Source organism: Manacus candei, unplaced genomic scaffold, assembly GCF_025592945.1.
Source record: "Manacus candei isolate 608988 ecotype Guabito, Panama unplaced genomic scaffold, ASM2559294v1 h1tg000049l, whole genome shotgun sequence".
Lineage (NCBI taxonomy): Eukaryota > Metazoa > Chordata > Aves > Passeriformes > Pipridae > Manacus > Manacus candei.
This window is the reverse complement of record NW_026138097.1, coordinates 18705046-18725746: the sequence shown is the minus strand read 5'-3', so window position 1 is coordinate 18725746 and position 20701 is coordinate 18705046. Positions and strand designations below refer to the sequence as shown.

The 20701-nt window shown below is 43.3% G+C and overlaps 3 protein-coding genes across 20 annotated transcripts in view; all 3 read left to right on the top strand.

Moving 5' to 3' along the window:
• The window catches only part of LOC127476485 (serpin B6-like), a 45311-nt gene extending 36979 nt beyond the window's left edge, over positions 1-8332 (top strand). The window contains exons 1-7 of the mRNA XM_051799453.1: positions 2389-2493; positions 2886-3062; positions 3968-4105; positions 4719-4836; positions 5066-5208; positions 6776-6943; positions 7873-8332. Of these exons, the coding sequence (XP_051655413.1) occupies positions 2895-3062; positions 3968-4105; positions 4719-4836; positions 5066-5208; positions 6776-6943; positions 7873-8277 (1140 nt within the window). The 5' untranslated portion in view covers positions 2389-2493; positions 2886-2894 and the 3' untranslated portion in view covers positions 8278-8332. Of the gene's footprint in view, positions 2494-2885; positions 3063-3967; positions 4106-4718; positions 4837-5065; positions 5209-6775; positions 6944-7872 lie in introns of the transcript that reaches the window.
• Positions 99-20701, top strand: part of LOC127476490 (serpin B6-like) — a 40391-nt gene continuing 19788 nt past the window's right edge. For 4 of the 17 annotated variants that reach the window (XM_051799484.1, XM_051799463.1, XM_051799483.1 and 1 more), the window contains exons 1-3: positions 2389-2493; positions 19256-19433; positions 20471-20608. In XM_051799484.1, coding sequence (XP_051655444.1) covers positions 19266-19433; positions 20471-20608 — 306 coding nt within the window. In that variant the 5' untranslated portion in view covers positions 2389-2493; positions 19256-19265. Of the gene's footprint in view, positions 212-2388; positions 2494-9413; positions 9538-11571; positions 11677-18084; positions 18306-18810; positions 18916-19255; positions 19434-20470; positions 20609-20701 lie in introns of those variants that run through there. The other 13 variants (XM_051799473.1, XM_051799472.1, XM_051799470.1 and 10 more) reach the window with 13 other exon arrangements.
• Positions 2406-17502, top strand: LOC127476491 (serpin B6-like). 2 transcript variants are annotated; one of them, XM_051799487.1, is made up of 7 exons: positions 2406-2493; positions 12070-12246; positions 13282-13419; positions 14492-14609; positions 14839-14981; positions 16008-16175; positions 16611-17502. In XM_051799487.1, exons 2-7 carry the CDS (start codon positions 12079-12081, stop codon positions 17013-17015), a joined length of 1140 nt encoding a protein of 379 aa, XP_051655447.1. In that variant the 5' UTR covers positions 2406-2493; positions 12070-12078; the 3' UTR covers positions 17016-17502. The 2 variants fall into 2 exon arrangements, with proteins under 2 accessions (XP_051655447.1, XP_051655448.1); XM_051799488.1 differs by lacking the exon at positions 2406-2493 and adding an exon at positions 11572-11676.

Below are 20701 nucleotides of genomic sequence, written 5' to 3'. Positions count from 1 at the left end.
CACTAGCTGCAAAGGCTCGGAGCGGGGCGGCTCTCAGGCCACGCCGACGCGCGGTACGGCCGCCATTTTGTCGGGCGGGGCCGCGGCACCGCGCTGTCGGCGCGGCGAAGGGGGGAGTGTCGCTGCCGCCGGCTGAATCCCGGGAGGGGCCGCGCTCCGTTCCCTCTGCTCGGCTCTGCTTCCGGGAAAAGGGAGCGCGGAGGCCGGCGGGGTGAGTGCGGCGGCTCCGTTGTCCTGAAGGTTTTCTGCGGGAAGCTTGCGCTTGTGTTCGTTGGTATTAGGGTTTTTGTCTTCCTTTTTTTTTTTCTTCCCCCCTTTTCCCCTTCCCCCTCCCCCTTTTTTTCCTTAAAACAACAAACAAACCAACAAGTAGTGCTGTATGGCATTGCTTTCCTTGTGGTTTTCTTTTTTCTTTTTCGGGACGTTCCCTACACACCGGTGCTTCTTGCCAGCTGGAGCCGCGGCGGAGCGCCGGGAGCGCTTCTTGTGTGTGGGAGCGACGGTGGCGCCGCGGCGATGCCGAGCTGAAACGTCCGCCCTGCGGTGCCAAACCCGGGGTGGGGGCGGAGGAAGAACTCTTCGCCCCAGGGAGTGCCAAACCCTAGGCTTCTTGTGACTCAGCTTGCTGGGTCACTGTCAGGCTCCTCCCTGCCCCCCACCACTCCGGCTGAGGCACAGGGGCCAAGAGCTGGCGGGGTTGGGCTGTGTCCTCCCACGCATCCCACCGCCTGCCCCTGGACAGGGGTGTTGGGAAGAGCCATTACCAGGAACTGTCAGCGGTCTTACCCTGCAGATGTTTTAACATCGCTCCCAACTCTCCAAATCCTAAAATGAAGCCCTGTTTCTCAAGGAAGCTTGCTTTGGTTCAGAGGGTGGGAAAAGAGGCGTCCGTACCGCAGACGCAGTTTTCTCTGTGTTTGAAATAGTCGTCTTGTGGCTCCTCTGAGGCAGCTGACAGAAGGTGGGGAAGGTCCTTGTACACTGGACGGTGATCCACGTCACAGTCTTCGTGGGAAATGTCTCATGGGCTGCAGGCTGGAGAAGAGCTGCACCCTGCTCCGACCGGGTTCCCCCATGGCCCCGCATTGCAGCGTGTGCTGTCTAACCTAGATACAGCTTTTTGGTCCATAAAGACTGTTCTAAAGCGTAGGTGTTGATTGCTGAGACAAATGCTTCAAATTCATACTGGTAGGAACACACAGGGTCCAGGCATGCAGAAACGAGCATCAGCACGAGTGCCTTACTGCTGACCTGCAGAGCCCACGGGGAGACCAGAGTGAGGAATGAGTTGCTGTCAGCAAACCTTCTGAGCACCGAGGGGTTTGCTGCAAACAGTTTACAATTGATTGACAAATATGTACTTTTATCATAAGGTCCTTAAAGTGCAGTCACTGTGTGTTGTCTCCAAAACTCCTCTGATAGGAGGGATGTCAGTAGTTGCGTTAGTATTCCTGAGCTGCAGAGAAAGCATAGTTAACTGCACAGATATAACTCCTAATCGTGTGTCCCAGCTATTGCAATATTACTTATAATTTGGTTAAATGCGCTGGTTTTGAAGCAGGCAAATAGTGTGAGTTGCATCCTTTTGTCTGTAAATTCTTGGTTGTCTTGGAAGCCCTGCAGAAACTTTCTAGGAAATAAGTGCTTGCTGCTGTCGCTATTCCTGTGTGCTTTGACCTGGAGGTCAAAAGACTTTATTGCTAGCAATCTGCAGGTATTGGGATATTAGGAAACTTCCGGTTTTCACTTTAGCTAACACGAACACTATGTGTCTCCTACTTACGCTATAAAGTACTTAAGTTACATGTTTCAGACACAATTGGAGGACTCTTTCCCTCTAAGCTTGCTTGGTTTTTTTGTTTGGTTAGCGTTTTTTTCAGTTATGGGAGAAGAGAAACAGGAGAAAATTGCTACTGCTTATAGTGAAGCTCCTAGCAAGAAATTTTCTTGGGTGGGAAACCATGTATGCAGAAACTTGCACTTTTCACCTAGTTATCTGAGATAATGAATCAGTAGTATGAATAAGGTGTTGGCTTTGTATTTTTTGGCAACGTATAAACAGTAGGCCCTACCTTAAAGGAAGAACAAAACACGGAGACATTTACTACCAGCTGCTATCTTATGATTCATGATACCTATCTGTGGTTAACTCAGTGTTCTAGTATTTATTGCTCTTTTTATAGGTGTGTGGTTTAATCTGAAGTTAACTACCTACAGAGATGAGGATGACAAGCACTAAGTTTTTTCTTGTGTGTGTTTCCGTGTTGTAGGCAATAAAATGGAACTGAAATGGACTTTGATTTTTTTCTTTATACTACAGTAGGAAATTGCTGTAATCTGTCATGCTGATGAAATTATTTTTTTTTTCTTTCCTTTTTTATCTTGTAGGACAAGTCATTCTGCTGACTTCTCCCAGCCCAGCTGTTTAAAACACAGCATGCACACGTAGGAGTAAGCTGAAGGTACAGCTGAAGATCTGTAGACTTAGAGAAGGTAAGAGTTTGTAATTTGGCCGTTGTGATGTCTAACTTTTTGGTCTGGTGTTTGTATAAAGGCAAATTATTTTCTTTGTGAGATAAGAGAGCTTTCTTTCAGTGAGTTCTGAACAGAATCCTGTTGTGCCTGATCATCTCAAAAGATGTAATATTACGTAGGTATGGGATTGAAAAACAAATGCAGACAGTAAATCCCTAAAATAACTCAAGAGAGTTGTATGGGGTTTAAGGTGCTTGTGCCACCAAATCAGTTTTCCATTCAGGCGATAGTCTTCCAGCCTAATGCTGACATTTGCTGGCTAGTTTATTCTGGGAAATGTGAAAGAGAGAACCAGGTTTTTTGTGTTCAAATAAATTCGATCCATTTTTGTTCTGTGTTTTATCTGCCAGGTTGAAACCATGGCAAGCCTGTGTGCAGCAAATACCACTTTTGCCCTGGACCTCTTAAGAAAGCTGTGTGAGAAGAAAAGTGGTCAGAATCTATTCTTTTCCCCTTTTAGTATTTCTTCTGCTTTGTCTATGATTTTGCTGGGTTCAAAAGGTAACACCGAAGCCCAGATAACAAAGGTAGGTGAAAATAAACTTAGTGGATTGAATGCGATGGGAGCATATGAGCAACAGACATGTCTTATAGTCTGCGATGTGTACTTCTTCTTAGCTAGGGTTGTCACTCTGCTCTGTAAGAACAGAACTCTTCCTTTGGGGGGTGTGTGTGTAAGCAGAACAGGTTTCATTAGGGGGAGCTTCTTTCAGTATGAAATTAAGAGAGTTTTGTTGGGTTTCGGGGTTTTGTTGTGTGGTGGGGTTTTTTGATTTTTTTTTTTTTTTGAGACAGACCTTTCCATATGTAATTCAAAAGTACCTGGTTTCTTTTTTGGATTTTTTTTGTTGGTTCCATGAATCTCTAGCTATATGTAATACTGCCTTCTGCTTTCTTGTTTGCTCTTATTGTCAGATGATATATATTTTCAAAATGTAGCAAGGCACGTAAAAAAAAAATTTAAAAAATCTTCACTGTCTACATGTCAAAGTGGTACCTGCACCTTGGTTTAGTTTTTCTTTTTAAACTTGCTCAGTTGGCAAATACCCCATGGTATATGTTTTACTAATGAATTGGCAGTATGAAATGAACAATCAATCATTTGTGTTATGATGTTTGCCTCTTTTGCAAAGTGGAAGAGGAGTGTAACCTTCTATATTGTTACTATTTAAATCTATAAAAATTTCTCCAAAATCATATTTTTGCCATATTGGAATTATTCAGAGTCCATCTGGACACAGTCCTGGGCTGCTGGCTATAGGTTTTCTGGGTTGGCAGGGAGTCATACTCTGATCTCCAGAGATCCCTTCCCACCTCAGCCATTCTGTGATCCTCCAGTGCTTGACCCGAGGGAAGAAAACTCAATACTGCTGACTGTTCTGCTCCTTAATTAATTACTTCTGCAACCACTGAAGATGTTGTCTTTGTGCAGGTGCTTTCTCTGAACAAAGCTGAGGATGCTCACAATGGGTATCAATCCCTTCTCTCTGAAATTAACGATCCAAACACCAAATACATCCTGAGAACTGCAAACCGGCTTTATGGGGAAAAGACGTTTGAGTTTCTCTCAGTAAGTAACCATGAAATGTGTGGCATTTCTTAGTATAATGTACTTGCTACCTGTTTGGTTTGGAGGTCAAAGGCAGGCTTTGGGCTCTGCTTTCCAAATTTTCTGAGCTGAGGGCTAGCAATGCAATAGTTGATGCCAGAGACTGGTATCTGAATTTGGTAGGGAATCTCCTTTCAGATACCCTGAATGTTAAAGAATAGGGTAAAATCCATCAGTCTCGCCATTGTCTGAGTTTTGTGATCCATTTATATTTTTGGCTGTGGGACAAAAGGATGATGTATCTCTTAGCAGAAGTCCTATAAAGAAATCATATTTTATCTCACTGAAGCATAAAGTAAAAACAACAAAAAACAGCAGCCACCTAATTTGTCAGTGAAGTTACACAGAGGTTTGTAGCACAGTAAATAAACCATTTGACTTAAAACCATACAGGGAACAATTCCCAGTTCAAATAATTTGTATAAATCTTATAAATGTCAGCCAGAACTTTAAGTGTTCTATGTGAAGCTGGGGGAGGAAAGTAGGCAGATTTTCTTGGTGTGTTTAAGAATCCTGCATGTCTGAGTGAGAGTCAGATCTCTTGCTGGAAATCTGTTGGGCATGTCCCTGTTAGTCATTTCTAGAGTTGAGTCAGAAATCCTACCACGCTGGACTGGAACCGACTGACTTCATGAACGCTTGGGAGGATTCCAGAAAACGAATCAATGGCTGGGTAGAGGAAAGGACTGAAGGTGAGTGCTTTGCAAAGTGCCCTGCTGTATTTCCTGGTGGCCATGGCTTGGGTAAAGAGCTATTTCAGGATATGAGGTTGTGAATTAAAACAACCCAACTGTTGAGCTCCTGCTCTGTGTGGTACATAATTCTCTTCTCTCTTGTGTCTTAATTGTAGTGTTGATAGTCTACTGGATAATAATTAGATATGTGTCCAACTCTTAGATGTTGTTTGTTTGTATCATAAAGGTAAAATTCAGAACCTGTTGGCGGAGGGGCTTCTTGATTCCCTGACCAGACTTGTGTTGGTGAATGCCATCTATTTCAAAGGCAACTGGGAAAAGCAGTTCAACAAAGAGGAAACCGAAGAAAGGCCATTTCATATTAACAAGGTATGATGTGCTGAAATGATGGGAATATGCTGTTAATCTGAAATGAACCCATAGCATTCTGAAGAAAAAACATTCAAGCAGGGTGACCTTGGTTAGGCTGTATGAACTTCCTTATGCCCCCTCCCTTTCCTATGGATGCTGTCTTTGTTGAGTTTCTGTAAAGTTTCACGTAATTCCTAGAAAGTTTAATCTAACAAGTATTTCTTTCATTCTCTCTCTCCTTTTTTTCCTTTAACCCTTCTTTGTTTGAGAAAGTTACCCATCTATGTAATAACAGGACTTAGAACTGATGAGGAGAGAACACTTGAGCAACGTTGTCAAATTATTTCAGTGTCATGAGCAATTTCACAGAATTAGTGAACCTGCTTATTTCGGCCTAAAACTGGAGTTTATCAGAGAAATATTTTTTCTTTAGGTTTTAGGCAGAAAAGAGCACTTCTACTCCTCCAGAAATTTGTATATCTAAGTCTTCTTCACTCAGTGGTTTTTTGCTGCATTTCTACCAGTGAACTGATCCAAAAGAAATGGGAGAAAAATCTCCTGTGAGAAAAATCTCCTGTGAAGACCTCTGTGTTTTACTGTCTTGCTTTTAGAAGCAGATCAGGGCTAGTGAGGAAGGCTTGGCTACTGTCATGGACAGGCCATGGCTGCCCCTCAGGATCCCCTGCACCTCTGGGTTGGCCTCCAGTGTCAGGAACAAGAACTGCTAACATGCCTTCCTTAACTCACCTGCTTCAAAGAAACATTATGCAGAACAGAAGCCCTCCCGACTGACTTGGAAGTGTCCCTCCCCCAGTGGTGAAAAATACCCAAGAATGTTTGAAATGGTTAATACCACTTTTTCAACAGGGAATGTTACTGCTCACCCTATACTACCTACTGGAACAATGAGACTGAAAAGGAGGAAAATAATGATTGAAACAATAGTAGCTGTTGGTCCATGTGGAAATGGAATGAGAGAGCAGAAAATGAAAATCTCTGCCCTCCTTACTATGCTTATGACTTGTCATCATCATGGCTAGGCTTCTCGAACGAAGGTTTCGGAAGGGCTCTACCCGCATTTGTTGCAGGCGCATTGTTGGCTAAAGAAGCCAATTTATGGCTTGTAATAATTCAAAATAATGCTCTCACTTCCTTGGTATTTTTAGTATAATTTTAAAGTATTTAAATTCTTCTTTTTTGTAGTACTTGGAACCACATGAAGTAAAAATGAAAGTCCATATATTGAAATTACTTTTACTCGTTTAGAGCGAGGAACAGAGCCCCTGTTTCTTAGTGGCTCTGTTCAGGGCTTGTCACTAGTTCTTCAGGGAGGAAAAGGGCAAGGACACATATTTGCCATATTTCCTTAGAGGAATCTTCACCGAGATTTCTAACTTCGTAATTAAGAATTAAATCTCAGTGAATCGTAGTGATGTACAGAAGACAGAGCTGTGTCTGTGCTCTGTGGTGTGTGATTATTTCTCTGGTCAAATTCTCGAAACCCCTGAATAACTGGTTGCCTGCTCTGTATTTTGAGAGCAGCACAGGAGCTCAGCACTAACTGATGACATCTCTTAACTTTTAGAACGAGACCAAGCCTGTGCAGATGATGTTCAAGAAGGATAGATTTAACATGACCTATATTGGAGACTTGCAGACCAAAATCCTTGAGCTGCCCTATGTTGGTAATGAACTCAGCATGATCATCCTGCTCCCTGATGCAATCCAGGATGGATCCACGGGCTTGGAAAGAGTAAGTTGTTGAGCTGAATGCAAGGACAGCCTGTATCCTTCCAGGGAAGAAAGTGTGGTATAGCACATAGACCTCAGTTTGGTTCCAGAGCTATTCTGTCGCCGATGCTCCATGCCAGCTGAAATGTCCAACAGTTCCCTGCCCCCAAAGTGAGTAGCCCACCTGGTGTCACTGCTGCTCAGGCTGGGTGCTGCCTCCTTAGGCAGAGGCTCTGGAAGAAGATCTGACCCTCCTCAGGAGCAGAGGTCAGCTGTGGTTCTGGTGAAGGCGTGGTATGGTGAGCATCATAAGTGGAGAGGGGGAATTTGGGTGGTGTCTTAGGAAGTCCTGTGGCTTCTCCTGTAGATCTTCTATTCTGAGCAGCTGGCAGATGGTCTATGGCACAGCACCTGGCAATAGGCTCACAGGAGAGGGTAGGATCTCCTCTGTTGGAGATGGGATACAAGTTTGGAGTATTTTGTGATCTGGACAAGTTTCTTAATAAGGTTTTCTGTCACTGATGGTGAAGGGCCTTATGAGCAGACTTTTTCCTTCCCTGTCGACCTGAAGGAGGAACCCCTGGTTAAGAGACAGAAGATCTGAGTTCAGTTGCTTTGGGACTTGGCCAGCAGCTCCTGTGCCATTGCTTCCCCTATGTCAAAATGTAGAAAAACCCCAACAATCCTAACATGTTCTGTAAAAGTAAACATTACATGGAAGGGATTAATCCCTATTGTCTCTACCAAAAAAGCATATGGGAATGATCTTGGCTGGGGCTGTAGTCCGTAGTAAGAAGTATAACTTGCACTTTTGGCTTGAGACACTCTAAAGCACTGTAAAAAAGATGCATGTTCTGTGCTATGTAAACAAACCCAGTAATCACTTCTTTTGCTTGTGTCACACTGACCCACTTCTCACTGTAACTAAATAAATGTGGGGTTTTTCTTTAGCTGGAAAGAGAACTTACGTATGAGAAGCTGATAGATTGGATCAATCCTGAAATGATGGACTCTACAGAGGTGAGGGTGTCTTTACCCAGATTTAAACTGGAAGAAGATTATGATCTGAAACCCATTCTGAGCTGCATGGGAATGCCTGATGCATTTGACTCAGGGAAGGCAGACTTCTCGGGAATGTCATCTGGCAATGAGCTGGTGCTCTCTGAAGTGGTTCACAAGTCCTTTGTGGAAGTCAACGAAGAAGGCACTGAAGCAGCTGCTGCCACAGCGGCAATAATGATGATGCGCTGTGCAATGATCGTTCCGGATTTCACTGCTGATCATCCCTTCCTCTTCTTTATCCGGCACAACAAATCTTCCAGCATTTTGTTCTGTGGCAGGTTTTGCTCTCCCTAAAGAGGAGTTGTCTTGGCAGGATAGGGGCCATTACACAATAAAGATTTCTCTAGAATAGGGTGACTCCTTTTGCACTAATTGTCTTTTTGAGCTGTGCCTGAACCCTCTTCTGTGATCTTGATCTGGGGCTTGGCAAGAATAACAGAGCTGCTTAGACCTCCACAGCAAGTGCCATGTAAAACACCTCTCTCCCTGTGCACCTGTGTGGAGGTTCTTGCTGACAGAAGTAACATCCCACTTGCTCAGCAAAGGCTTCTCCTGTCCTTGACTTGACTTTTAGTGTCCATGAGGCCGAGTTGGGCACTGACAGCCTGTGAGAGAGCAGAAGTTACTTTTGCTTCTGGCAAGGCTGCAGCACCTTTTTAGCTGCACTCCCCTTTCTTCTTCCAGTCTCATCCATTTAGTGCCTTGATCCATTCCCTAGAGCTGAAAGGAGTCTTTGGCAGCCTGTTCCAGGTGTTGCTGAGCACCCTGCCTAGAGGGGTTTTTTTTGTCTACTAACTGGACAAGGACTTGGGCAGGAATGGGAATGAAAGTATGTTTTTGTAGCAGATGTCCTTATGGGGTGTTTGTGGGGTGAGAACCTTTGTTTCATCACCACAGGACTCCTGGGTTTACCTGTCTCCTGGTTCTAGTCCTTTAACAAAGAATGTAACAAAAGAGCATATGGTGCCTCTGCAATATTTGAATGACAAAGCTTTAACGTTTTTGCTATCGCTATATATTTATCCTGTACATAGTTTCTTAAATATAATACTGAACCGTATAATGCCAAAGCCACAGCTGAAACACCTTTCTTAGCACAGGGCTGTTTGTGTTTTGGAGTTCCTGTTCCTGAAATAATAAAAAAACCACGGGCGCTGTGGGACTCTGTTCCTTTTTTTCAGCCGTAAATTATACATACCTTTTAAAATCTGTCGTACGAGGAGAACGATTCTGGACAGAGCACACCTGGGTTCTGTGTGGCTGCCCCGCCCCGCCCCTGGGTCCCCGCCCCACCCGGGCGCTGTGTCCGCGGTTGTCGCCGCTCCCGCCGGCCGGGCAGGGCTGCGGGCAAGTGAGCTCGGCTGTGCCGGGGCTCCGCAGCCTTCCGCAGGTCTCCGCCCCTACCCCCGCCCCGGGGCGTCCTCGGGCAACGGGGCGGTGACGGGAAGAGATGCGGAAATGTTTCGTCTTCGCGCAAAATCGGGGCTGTTCTCGGGCAGGGTGGGCTGGAGGCCGTCAGCTGGATGGTTTGGGTGAAAGGCTTGCTCGGCTGGTGTAAGGAAATCAAAGGCGCTTTCGGGTATTGGTTTGGCTTTGGGGGCGGGAAGGTGGCGGTGGTTTTTCTTTGCTAGAAGAAGATTGCAAAGCTGCCGGGCGGTTATCCCTCTGTCGGAGGGAGCCGACAATGATATTTTGCAATTGCTGTAGGAAGACTGTCCTGGAAATCCCCACGTTGTGGTGCAAACGCGTCCACGTAGGAGTTTGAAATGGTCTGAAAGGGTTATAAGTAAAAATCAGCACTAGGCTTAAATATCGTAGTAAAAAGTTTTATTATAGATTTATATAAAAATCAAATAAGCAAAACAGCGCTGGATGACTTGATGAGCCTTCCTTGCTCATCCAAGGCACACTTCAATAATTTCCAATCTGCTTTTTATCGGTTTGTAGCTGCTTTTTTTAAAAATCCCCTCCTTTTTTTCTGCTTTAGGTTATCTGGTCTATCTGCGCAGGCTCTGTTCTGTTGCCAAGAGGCTATGCGCATGCGTTATCTTGTTGCTAGGAGACAAGCTCGGCTCTGTTCACTCCATCCTTTTGACGTAGTCAGCTTTTTCTGCGCATGTGCTTTCTTGGCGCTGGGAAATAGTTCTGTTCTTTTTTTCGGTTCTTTTTCTTATTACATAACATAACAAAATATCACTAATTATTGTAACATAACATTATGGTTTGTGTGATATATAAATAATTGTGATTCGTGAAACAAATGGGTGACTACATTAAAACAAAACAAATGGATTACAAAAACTCCACCCCCACAAGGAAACAAAACAGACCCTCACAAGGTCAAAAGGCCTAAAACTTCCTTACTGTTATAAGTTAGACCACAACGGATCAATAAACCAATTAGAATTTATTAATTACAGCAAGAGAATATGAGCAAAGTGCAGCGCTGGGCGACAGGGGAGTCACCGCTCCACCAACTACCGCAATATCATGCTAAGACAGTCTCTTTTTATATTCTTCTAGTTCCGCTTTCCGTGATGTGGCAATAGTACTCTTCACATGCCTGGGCTGTTGCTAGGGGGTCTCTTCTGCCTCCCAGTGGTCGTCGAGGCTGAAGTAAGACGTCTTCCTCGGGTGTCCTCTTTCTGCCCTTTGGCTCTAGTGGTAATCGTCTTCCTTATATGGGCTGTCCTTTTAGTTCTTGGAACATTTAGCAATCCTAAGGTATACCTTGCCTAAGCATTAGCATAGTTCTTTGTGGTTTAGCACTTGCTTTAGCTTAGCGGTTAAGCAATACATTCTGTTTGATAAACAATACCACCCAGCGTAGTCTATCACACTTACTATCCTAAGAATGAAATATAGTACAACTTTAGGTCTTTAGGCGCCTACTCGTCCAAGAATACATGAATTATGACTGGCTGTAGAGATAACTCTTTTAGCTTTAGCTGTAAATATAGTAGAACTTCAAATCTTTAGGCGCCTGTTCGTCTAAGAATACATGAACTATGACTGGTTGTAGAGATAACTCTCAGCTTTAGGTGTAAGAAAACTTACATGTTAAACACTTAGCAAAAACCCCGCGGAATATACATGTATATGATACAATCAATATGCATGAGGTAGTCAAGACAAACACTGAATGAAACTATTACTTGAAACTTATAGAAACTTGAGACTTTGTTTACCGCAGTTTGTAATTACAGTGTTGCAAATATAATTTGATAAGCAACTTATCTCTCCTTTGGTCTTTATTGGCTATCACAAAAGGATGCATGCAAATTCAACAGTTGTGCAGTAAGAAGCAGGGGGAAAGGTGTGGGAGTGAGTTGCGTGGGGTGTGCTGGGCCTGGGAAGCTGAACAAGTTTAACCTGCAGACCTGCCAATACACGTGCTTCCAATTTCAAGTTAGAAGGCAAGGAATTCTTTTAAATAATGCCATTAAGTGAGTCTGATAAGTAGGATTGGGATATATAGTTTATGTGGGGAAAAAATATGGTATTTCAATGTGACAGGGGTTTTTTTGCTTGTTTTTGTAAGAGAATATTCCAGGGACAAGTCATTCTGCTACAAGTCATGACTTGTAGGACAAGTCATTCTGCTGACTTCTCCCAGCCCAACTGTTTAAAACACAGCGTGCACACGTAGGAGGAAGCTGAAGGTACAGCTGAAGATCTGTAGACTTAGAGAAGGTAAGAGTTTGTAATTTGGCCATTGTGATGTCTAACTTTTTGGTCTGGTGTTTGTATAAAGGCAAATTATTTTCTTTGTGAGGTCAAGAGAGCTTTCTTTCAGTGAGTTCTGAAGAGAATCCTGTTGTGCCTGATCATCTCAAAAGATGTAATAATACGTAGGTATGGGATTGAAAAACAAAAGCAGACAGTAAATCCCTAAAATAACTCAAGAGAGTTGTATGGGGTTTAAGGTGCTTGTGCCACCAAATCAGTTTTCCATTCAGGTGATAGTTTTCCAGCCTAATGCTGACATTTGCTGGCCAGTTTATACTGGGAAATGTGAAAGAGAGAAAGAGGTTTTTTGTGTTCAAATAAATTCGATCCTTTTTTGTTCTGTGTTTTATCTGCCAGGTTGAAACCATGGAAAGCCTGTGTGCAGCAAATACCATTTTTGCCCTGAACCTCTTAAGACAGCTGTGTGAGAAGAAAAGTGGTCAGAATCTATTCTTTTCCCCTTTTAGTATTTCTTCTGCTTTGTCTATGATTTTGCTGGGTTCAAAAGGTACCACCGAATATCAAATAACAAAGGTAAGTGAAAATAGACTTCTTGGATTAAATTTGATCAACAAATGTGTCTTACAGTCTGTGATGTGCACTTCTGCTAAACTAGGGTTGTCATCGTGGTCTGAGAGAGCAGAGATCTTCCTTTGGGGGTGTGTGTGTGTGTGTAAGGACAACCTGTTTTCATTGCTTTTATAGGAGAAGCTTTGTTTAGTAGAAATTTCAAGGTTTCAAGGTTTTGTTGTGGGTGGGTTTTTTTGATTTTTTTTTTCACACGGACAGATCTCCTTTCCAAATTTAATTGAAAGGTATCTGGGGTTTTATTTGTTGGTTGGATAAATCTCTAGCAATGTGTGATAGTTTCTTCTGTTTTCTTGTTTGCACTTAAGATGAGATGACACATGTTTTCAAAATGAATCCAGGCACATAAAAAAAAGAAATCCCTGCTGTCTGCATGTCAAAGTGGTAACTGCACCTTGGTTTAGTTTTTGGGGTTTTTTTAAATCTAGCTCAGTTTGCAAATACCCTTGGCATATGTTTAACATATGGAAATGACAGCATGAAATGAGCAGTCAATCATTTGTGTTATGATGTTTGCCCTTTTTGCAAAGCGGAAGAGGAATATAATATCCTGTTTTGCTACCATTTAAATCTATTAAATTTAGTCCAAAATCTTTTTTTTTTCATACTGTTGTTATTCCAAGTCCATCTGGACACAGTCCTGAGCTGCTGGCTGTAGATGTCCCTGCTTGGGCAGGTTGTCGTACCCTGGGCTCTTGAGGTCCCTTCCCACCTCAGCCATTCTGTGATCCTCCAGTGCTTGGCTTGATGGAAGGAAAATCAGTATTGCTGAGTCCTGTGCTCCCTAATTTATTACTTTGACAACATCTGGGTTGTCTGGGTGCATCTTATGTGCCTTGTATGATAAGCTGCAGATGGGATGAAAAATGTTTTGGCTTGAAGCCACAGTGTTTAACGTAGAAGTCCTTTAAAACTCAAAGTCATTGTGCTGAAGCAGGTGTGTTTTGAGAAGGCCTGTTGAGGATGTTTGTCTTTGTGCAGGTGCTTTCTCTGAACAAAGCTGAGGATGCTCACAATGGGTATCAATCCCTTCTCTCTGAAATTAACGATCCAAACACCAAATACATCCTGAGAACTGCAAACCGGCTTTATGGGGAAAAGACGTTTGAGTTTCTCTCAGTAAGTAACCATGAAATGTGTGGCATTTCTTAGTATAATGTACTTGCTACCTGTTTGGTTTGGAGGTCAAAGGCAGGCTTTGGGCTCTGCTTTCCAAATTTTCTGAGCTGGACTAGCAATGCAGTAGATGATGCCAGAGCCTGGTATCTGAATTTGGTGGAGAATCTCATCTCAGATACCCTGAATGTTGCAAAGTAGGGTAAAATCCATCAGTCTCTCCATCTCGAGGGTTCTGTGATCCACTAACACTTTTGGCTGTGGGACACATGTTTGATGTATTTCTTTTTCCTTCATTATGTGGAAATATGACCAAAGAAAAGGATTGTTACTGCTCTTCAGCATGGGCAGTATTTTGTAGTTTTTGTCTCCTAGGTAAGTGATCCAGATAGCATTGTGAGAACAACAGAGGACTTTTAAGATTTTCCTTATCAGAAGATCTAAATAAGGATAATAGATACTGTGTTACACATATTTCTTTCAATGCTTCCCTAGGTGCAAGAACATGTAAGGTTCAGGTTTTTTTCTCTGTTTCCACTGTTCCTCAGTGTTTCTTTTATGAAGAGTGCTATTGTTTCATTTGTCTAGTAGATAAAAACTACCCAGACTCTAGTCTCAAACATTGCCTCTCTGTAATAAAGCTGTATTAAATCAGACAGAAGGGATGATTTATCCTGTCTATGAAAGATTGATTTCTCAACTGAACTAAAAGTTTTCCATTAGTCTGGGAAGTGTAACAATTAAATTTATGTAGAGAGTAGCTTAGGAAATCATATGATCTCTCGCTGAACCATGAAGAAAACCCCACGAAAACAGCAGCCACTTCATTTGTCAGTGAAGTTACATAGAGGTTTGTAGCACAGTAAATAAGACGTTTGACCTGAAACCATACAAGGGACAATTCCCAGTTCAAATAGTTTGTATAAATCTTATAAATGTCAGCCAGAACTTTAAGTGTTCTATGTGAAGCTGGGGGAGGAAAGTAGGCAGATTTTCTTGGTGTGTTTAAGAATCCTGCATGTCTGAATGAGAGTCAGATCTCTTGCTGCAAATCTGTTGGGCATGTCCCTGTTAGTCATTTCTAGAGTTGAGTCAGAAATCCTACCACGCTGGACTGGAACCGACTGACTTCATGAACGCTTGGGAGGATTCCAGAAAACGAATCAATGGCTGGGTAGAGGAAAGGACTGAAGGTGAGTGCTTTGCAAAGGACCCTGTTGTATTTCCTGGTGGCCATGGCTTGGGTAAAGGGCTATTTCAGGATATAAGGTTGTGAATTAAAACAACCCAACTGTTGAGCTCCTGCTCTGTGTGGTACATAATTCTCTTCTCTCTTGTGTCTTAATTGCAGAGTCGATAGTCTCCTGGATAATAATTAGATATGTGTCCAACTCTTAAATGTTGTTTGTTTGTATCACAAAGGTAAAATTCAGAACCTGTTGGCGAAGGGGGTTCTTAATTCCCTGACCAGACTTGTGTTGGTGAATGCCATCTATTTCAAAGGCAACTGGGAAAAGCAGTTCAACAAAGAGGAAACCGCAGAAAGGCCATTTCATATTAACAAGGTATGATGTGCTGAAATGATGGGAATATGCTGTTAATCTGAAATGAACCCATAGCATTCTGAAGAAAAAACATTCAAGCAGGGTGACCTTGGTTAGGCTGTATGAACTTCCTTATGCCCCCTCCCTTTCCTATGGACACTTGCTTGGTTGAGTTTCTGTAAAGTTTCACGTAATTACTAGCAAGTTTAACACAAAGACAGGTGCAAAAACTTGTGGATGTAAGTCTTCTTCAGTCAATGCTTTTTTGCTGCATTTCTACCTGTGAAGTGATCCAAAAGAAATGGGAAAAAAATCTCCTGTGAAGACCTCTGTGTTTTACTGTCTTGCTTTTAGAAGCAGATCAGGGCTAGTGAGGAAGGCTTGGCTACTGTCATGAACAGGCCATGGCTGCCCCTCAGGATCCCCTGCACCTCTGGGTTGGCCTCCAATGTCAGGAACAAGAACTGCTAACATGCCTTCCTTAACTCACTTGCTTCAAAGAAGCATTATGCAGAACAGAAGCCCTCCCAGCTGACTTGGAAGTGTCCCTCCCCCAGTGGTGAAAAATATCCCAGAATGTTTGAAATGGTTAATACCACTTTTTCAACAGGGAATGCTACTGCTCACCCCATACTACCTACTGCAGCCCTTCAGAGAGTGCTGGACTGACTTGGTTTTGGGGACCTTGCCCTCTCACTGTTGAAATGTGTTGAAAAAGCTGGCAGAGTATCCAGAGACACAATTCTGTTTTCTCGTCTTTGGACCAATGCAAAGCTAGGGCCAGGTTTCAAGATGTAACACCAACAGGATGAACTGCTGGTGAATAATCTGCCTTTGGATTTGTGATGGAATATTGTGCAGTGCTACTGTGTATCGATGGTTTTACCTCTTGCTTTAGCAAAGGCCGCGGTGGGGCTGTACTCCATGGTGTGTGATTAGTTCTTTTTGGTTAAATTCTCAAAAGCCCTGAGTAACTGGCTGCCTGCTCTGTGTTTTGAGAGCAGCACAGTAGCTCAGCACTAACTGACGACATCTCTATATTTTTAGAACAAGACCAAGCCTGTGCAGATGATGTTCCAGACAGACATATTTAACATGACCTATATTGGAGACTTGCAGACCAAAATCCTTGAGCTGCCCTATGTTGGTAATGAACTCAGCATGATCATCCTGCTCCCTGATGCAATCCAGGATGGATCCACGGGCTTGGAAAGAGTAAGTTATTGAGCTGAACACAAAGCCAGTCTGTATCCTTCCAGGAAAGGAAGTCTGGTACAGCACCTAGACAGGAAAGGGTAGGATCTTTCCTGTTGTGGAGATGGAATAAAAGTTTGGGCTATTTTGTGCTCTGGCAAGAAGTTTATTAATAAAGTTTTCTAACACTGACTGTGAAGGGCCTTGTGAGCAGACTTTTTCTTCATCCTGTCACCATAAGGACAAACCTTTGGTTAAGACAGAAGAACTGGTGTCCGTTTCTTTGGGACTTTGTCAGCAGTTCTGTGCCTTTGTTTCTCATATGTAAGAATTTAAAAAAAAACCAACAAAACATGTTATGTACTATGTAAACAAACACAGTAGTTGCTACTTTTGGCCATGTAACATTGACTTTCTTCTCATATTAATTACGTTAATTTGGGATTTTTTTTTTAGCTGGAAAGAGAACTTACATATGAGAAACTGATAGATTGGATCAGTCCTGAAATGATGAAGTCTACAAAGGTGAGTGTGTCTTTACCCAGATTTAAACTGGAAGAAGATTATGATCTGAAACCCATTCTGAGCTTCATGGGAATGCCTGATGCATTTGACTTGGGGAAGGCAGACTTCTCGGGAATGTCATCTGGCAATGAGCTGGTGCTCTCTGAAGTGGTTCACAAGTCCTTTGTGGAAGTCAACGAAGAAGGCACTGAAGCAGCTGCTGCCACAACTGGACGGATCGTGGGTGGCTCTGCAATGATCATTCCGAATTTCACTGCTGATCATCCCTTCCTCTTCTTCATCCGGCACAACAAATCTTCCAGCATTTTGTTCTGTGGCAGGTTTTGCTCTCCCTAAAGAGGAGTTGTCTTGGCAGGAGAGGGACCATTACACAATAAAGATTTCTCTAGAATAGGGTGACTCCTTTTGCACTAATTGCCTCTTTGAGCTGTGCCTGAACCCTCTTGTGTGGTCTTGATCTGGGGCTTGGCAAGAATAACAGAGCTGCTTAGAAATCGACAGGAAGCGCTGTGTAAAACACCTCTCTCCCTGTGCACCTGTGTGGAGGTTCTTGCTGACAGAAGTAACATCCCACTTGCTCAGCAAAGGCTTCTCCTGTCCTTGACTTGACTTTTAGTGTCCATGAGGCTGAGTCGGGCACTGACAGCCTGTGAGAGAGCAGAAGTTACTTTTGCTTCTGGCAAGGCTGGAGCACCTTTTTAGCTGCACTCCCCTTTCTTCTTCCAGTCTCATCCATTTAGTGCCTTGATCCATTCCCTAGAGCTGAAAGGAGTCTTTGGCAGCCTGTTCCAGGTGTTGCTGAGCACCCTGCCTAGATGTTTTTTTTTTTTTTGTCTACTAACTGGACAAGGACTTAATAGGAATGGAAATGAAAGTATTTTTTGTCCCAGATGTCCTTATGGGGTGTTTGTGGGGTGAGAACCTTAGTTTCATCACCACAGGACTCCTGGGTTTACCTGTCTCCTGGTTCTAGTCCTTTAACAAAGAATGTAACAAAAGAGCATATGGTGCCTCTGCAATATTTGCATGACAAAGCTTTAAAGTTTTTGCTATCGTTATATCTTTATCCTATTCTTAGTTACTTAAACATCATAGCTGAACCGTATAATGCCAAAGCCACAGCTGAAACACCTTTCTTAGCACAGGGCTGTGTTTGTGTTTTGGAGTTCCTGTTCCTGAAATAATAAAAAAACCACGGGCGCTGTGGGACTCTGTTCCTTTTTTTCAGCCGTCAATTATACATAGATTTTTAAATCTGTCGTACAGAGAGAACGATTCTGGACAGAGCACACCTGGGTTCTGTGTGGCTGCCCCGCCCCGCCCCTGGGTCCCCGCCCCACCCGGGCGGTGTGTCCGCGGTTGTCGCCGCTCCCGCCGGCCGGGCAGGTCTGCGGGCAAGTGAGCTCGGCTGTGCCGGGGCTCCGCAGCCTTCCGCAGGTCTCCGCCCCTACCCCCGCCCCGGGGCGTCCTCGGGCAACGGGGCGGTGACGGGAAGAGATGCGGAAATGTTTCGTCTTCGCGCAAAATCGGGGCTGTTCTCGGGCAGGGTGGGCTGGAGGCCGTCAGCTGGATGGTTTGGGTGAAAGGCTTGCTCGGCTGGTGTAAGGAAATCAAAGGCGCTTTCGGGTATTGGTTTGGCTTTGGGGGCGGGAAGGTGGCGGTGGTTTTTCTTTGCTAGCAGAAGATGGCAAAGCTGCCGGGCGGTTATCCCTCTGTCGGAGGGAGCCGACAGTGATATTTTGCAATTGCTGTAGGAAGACTGTCCTGGAAATCCCCACGTTCTGGTGCAAACTCCTCCACGTAGGAGTTTGAAATGGTCTGAAAGGATGCAGGCAAATTGGACAGTTGTGCTGTAAGAAGCAGGGGGAAAGGTGCGGGAGTGAGTTGCGTGGGGTGTGCTGGGCCTGGGAAGCTGAACAACTTTAACCTGCAGACCTGCCAATACACATGATTCTAATTTCAAGTTAGAGGCAAGGAATTCCTTTAAATAGTGCCATTAACTGAGTCTGATAAGTAGGATTGGAATATGTAGTTTATGTGGGGAAAAAATATGGTATTTCAATGTGACTAGGGGTTTTTTTGCTTGTTTTTGTAAGAGAATGTTCCAGTGACAATGTTTTTTATCTTGTAGGACAAGTCATTCTGCTGACTTCTCCCAGCCCAACTGTTTAAAACACAGTGTGCACACGTAGGAGGAAGCTGAAGGTACAGCTGAAGATCTGTAGACTTAGAGAAGGTAAGAGTTTGTAATTTGGCCATTGTGATGTCTAACTTTTTGGTCTGGTGTTTGTATAAAGGCAAATTATTTTCTTTGTGAGGTCAAGAGAGGTTTCTTTCAGTGAGTTCTGAACAGAATCCTGTTGTGCCTGATCATCTCAAAAGATGTAATAATACGTAGGTATGGGATTGACATACAAAAGCAGACAGTAAATCCCTAAAATAACTCAAGAGAGTTGTATGGGGTTTAAGGTGCTTGTGCCACCAAATCAGTTTTCATTTAGGTGATAGATTTCTAGCCTGATGCTGCCATTTGCCGGCTAGTTCAACAAATTCTTGTTCTGTGTTTTACCTGGCAGGTTTGAAACCATGGCAAGCCTGTGTGCAGCAAATACCACTTTTGCCCTGGACCTCTTAAGAAAGCTGTGTGAGAAGAAAAGTGGTCAGAATCTATTCTTTTCCCCTTTTAGTATTTCTTCTGCTTTGTCTATGATTTTGCTGGGTTCAAAAGGTAACACCGAAGCTCAAATAACAAAGGTAGGTGACAATAGACTTCTTGGATTGAATGTGATCAACAAATGTGTCTTACAGTCTGTGATGTGCACTTCTGCTAAACTAGGGTTGTCATCGTGGTCTGAGAGAGCAGAGATTTTCCTTTGGGAGGGGTGTGTGTGTGTGTAAGGACAACCTGTTTTCATTGCTTTTATAGGGGAATCTTTGTTTAGTAGAAATTTCAAGGTTTCAAGGTTTTGTTGTGGGTGGGTTTTTTTGATTTTTTTTTTCACACGGACAGATCTCCTTTCCAAATTTAATTGAAAGGTATCTGGGGTTTTATTTGTTGGTTGGATAAATCTCTAGCAATGTGTGATAGTTTCTTCTGTTTTCTTGTTTGCACTTAAGATGAGATGACACATGTTTTCAAAATGAATCCAGGCACATAAAAAAAAGAAATCCCTGCTGTCTGCATGTCAAAGTGGTAACTGCACCTTGGTTTAGTTTTTAGTTTTTTTTTAAATCTAGCTCAGTTTGCAAATACTGCTTGGCATATGTTTAACATATGGAAATGACAGCATGAAATGAACAGTCAGTCATTTGTGTTATGATGTTTGCCCTTTTTGCAAAACGGAAGAGGAATATAATATCCTGTTTTGCTGCCATTTAAATCTATTAAATTTAGTCCAAAATCTTTTTTTTTTCATACTGTTGTTATTCCAAGTCCATCTGGACACAGTCCTGAGCTGCTGGCTGTAGATGTCCCTGCTTGGGCAGGTTGTCGTACCCTGGTCTCTTGAGGTCCCTTCCCCCCTCAGGCATTCTGTGATCCTCCAGTGCTTGGCTTGATGGAAGGAAAATCAGTATTGCTGAGTCTTGTGCTCCCTAATTTATTCCTTTGACAACATCTGGGTTGTCTGGGTGCATCTTATGTGCCTTGTATGATAAGCTGCAGATGGGATGAAAAATGTTTTGGCTTGAAGCCACAGTGTTTAACGTAGAAGTCCTTTAAAACTCAAAGTCATTGTGCTGAAGCAGGTGTGTTTTGAGAAGGCCTGTTGAGGATGTTTGTCTTTGTGCAGGTGCTTTCTCTGAACAAAGCTGAGGATGCTCACAATGGGTATCAATCCCTTCTCTCTGAAATTAACGATCCAAACACCAAATACATCCTGAGAACTGCAAACCGGCTTTATGGGGAAAAGACGTTTGAGTTTCTCTCAGTAAGTAACCATGAAATGTGTGGCATTTCTTAGTATAATGTACTTGCTACCTGTTTGGTTTGGAGGTCAAAGGCAGGCTTTGGGCTCTGCTTT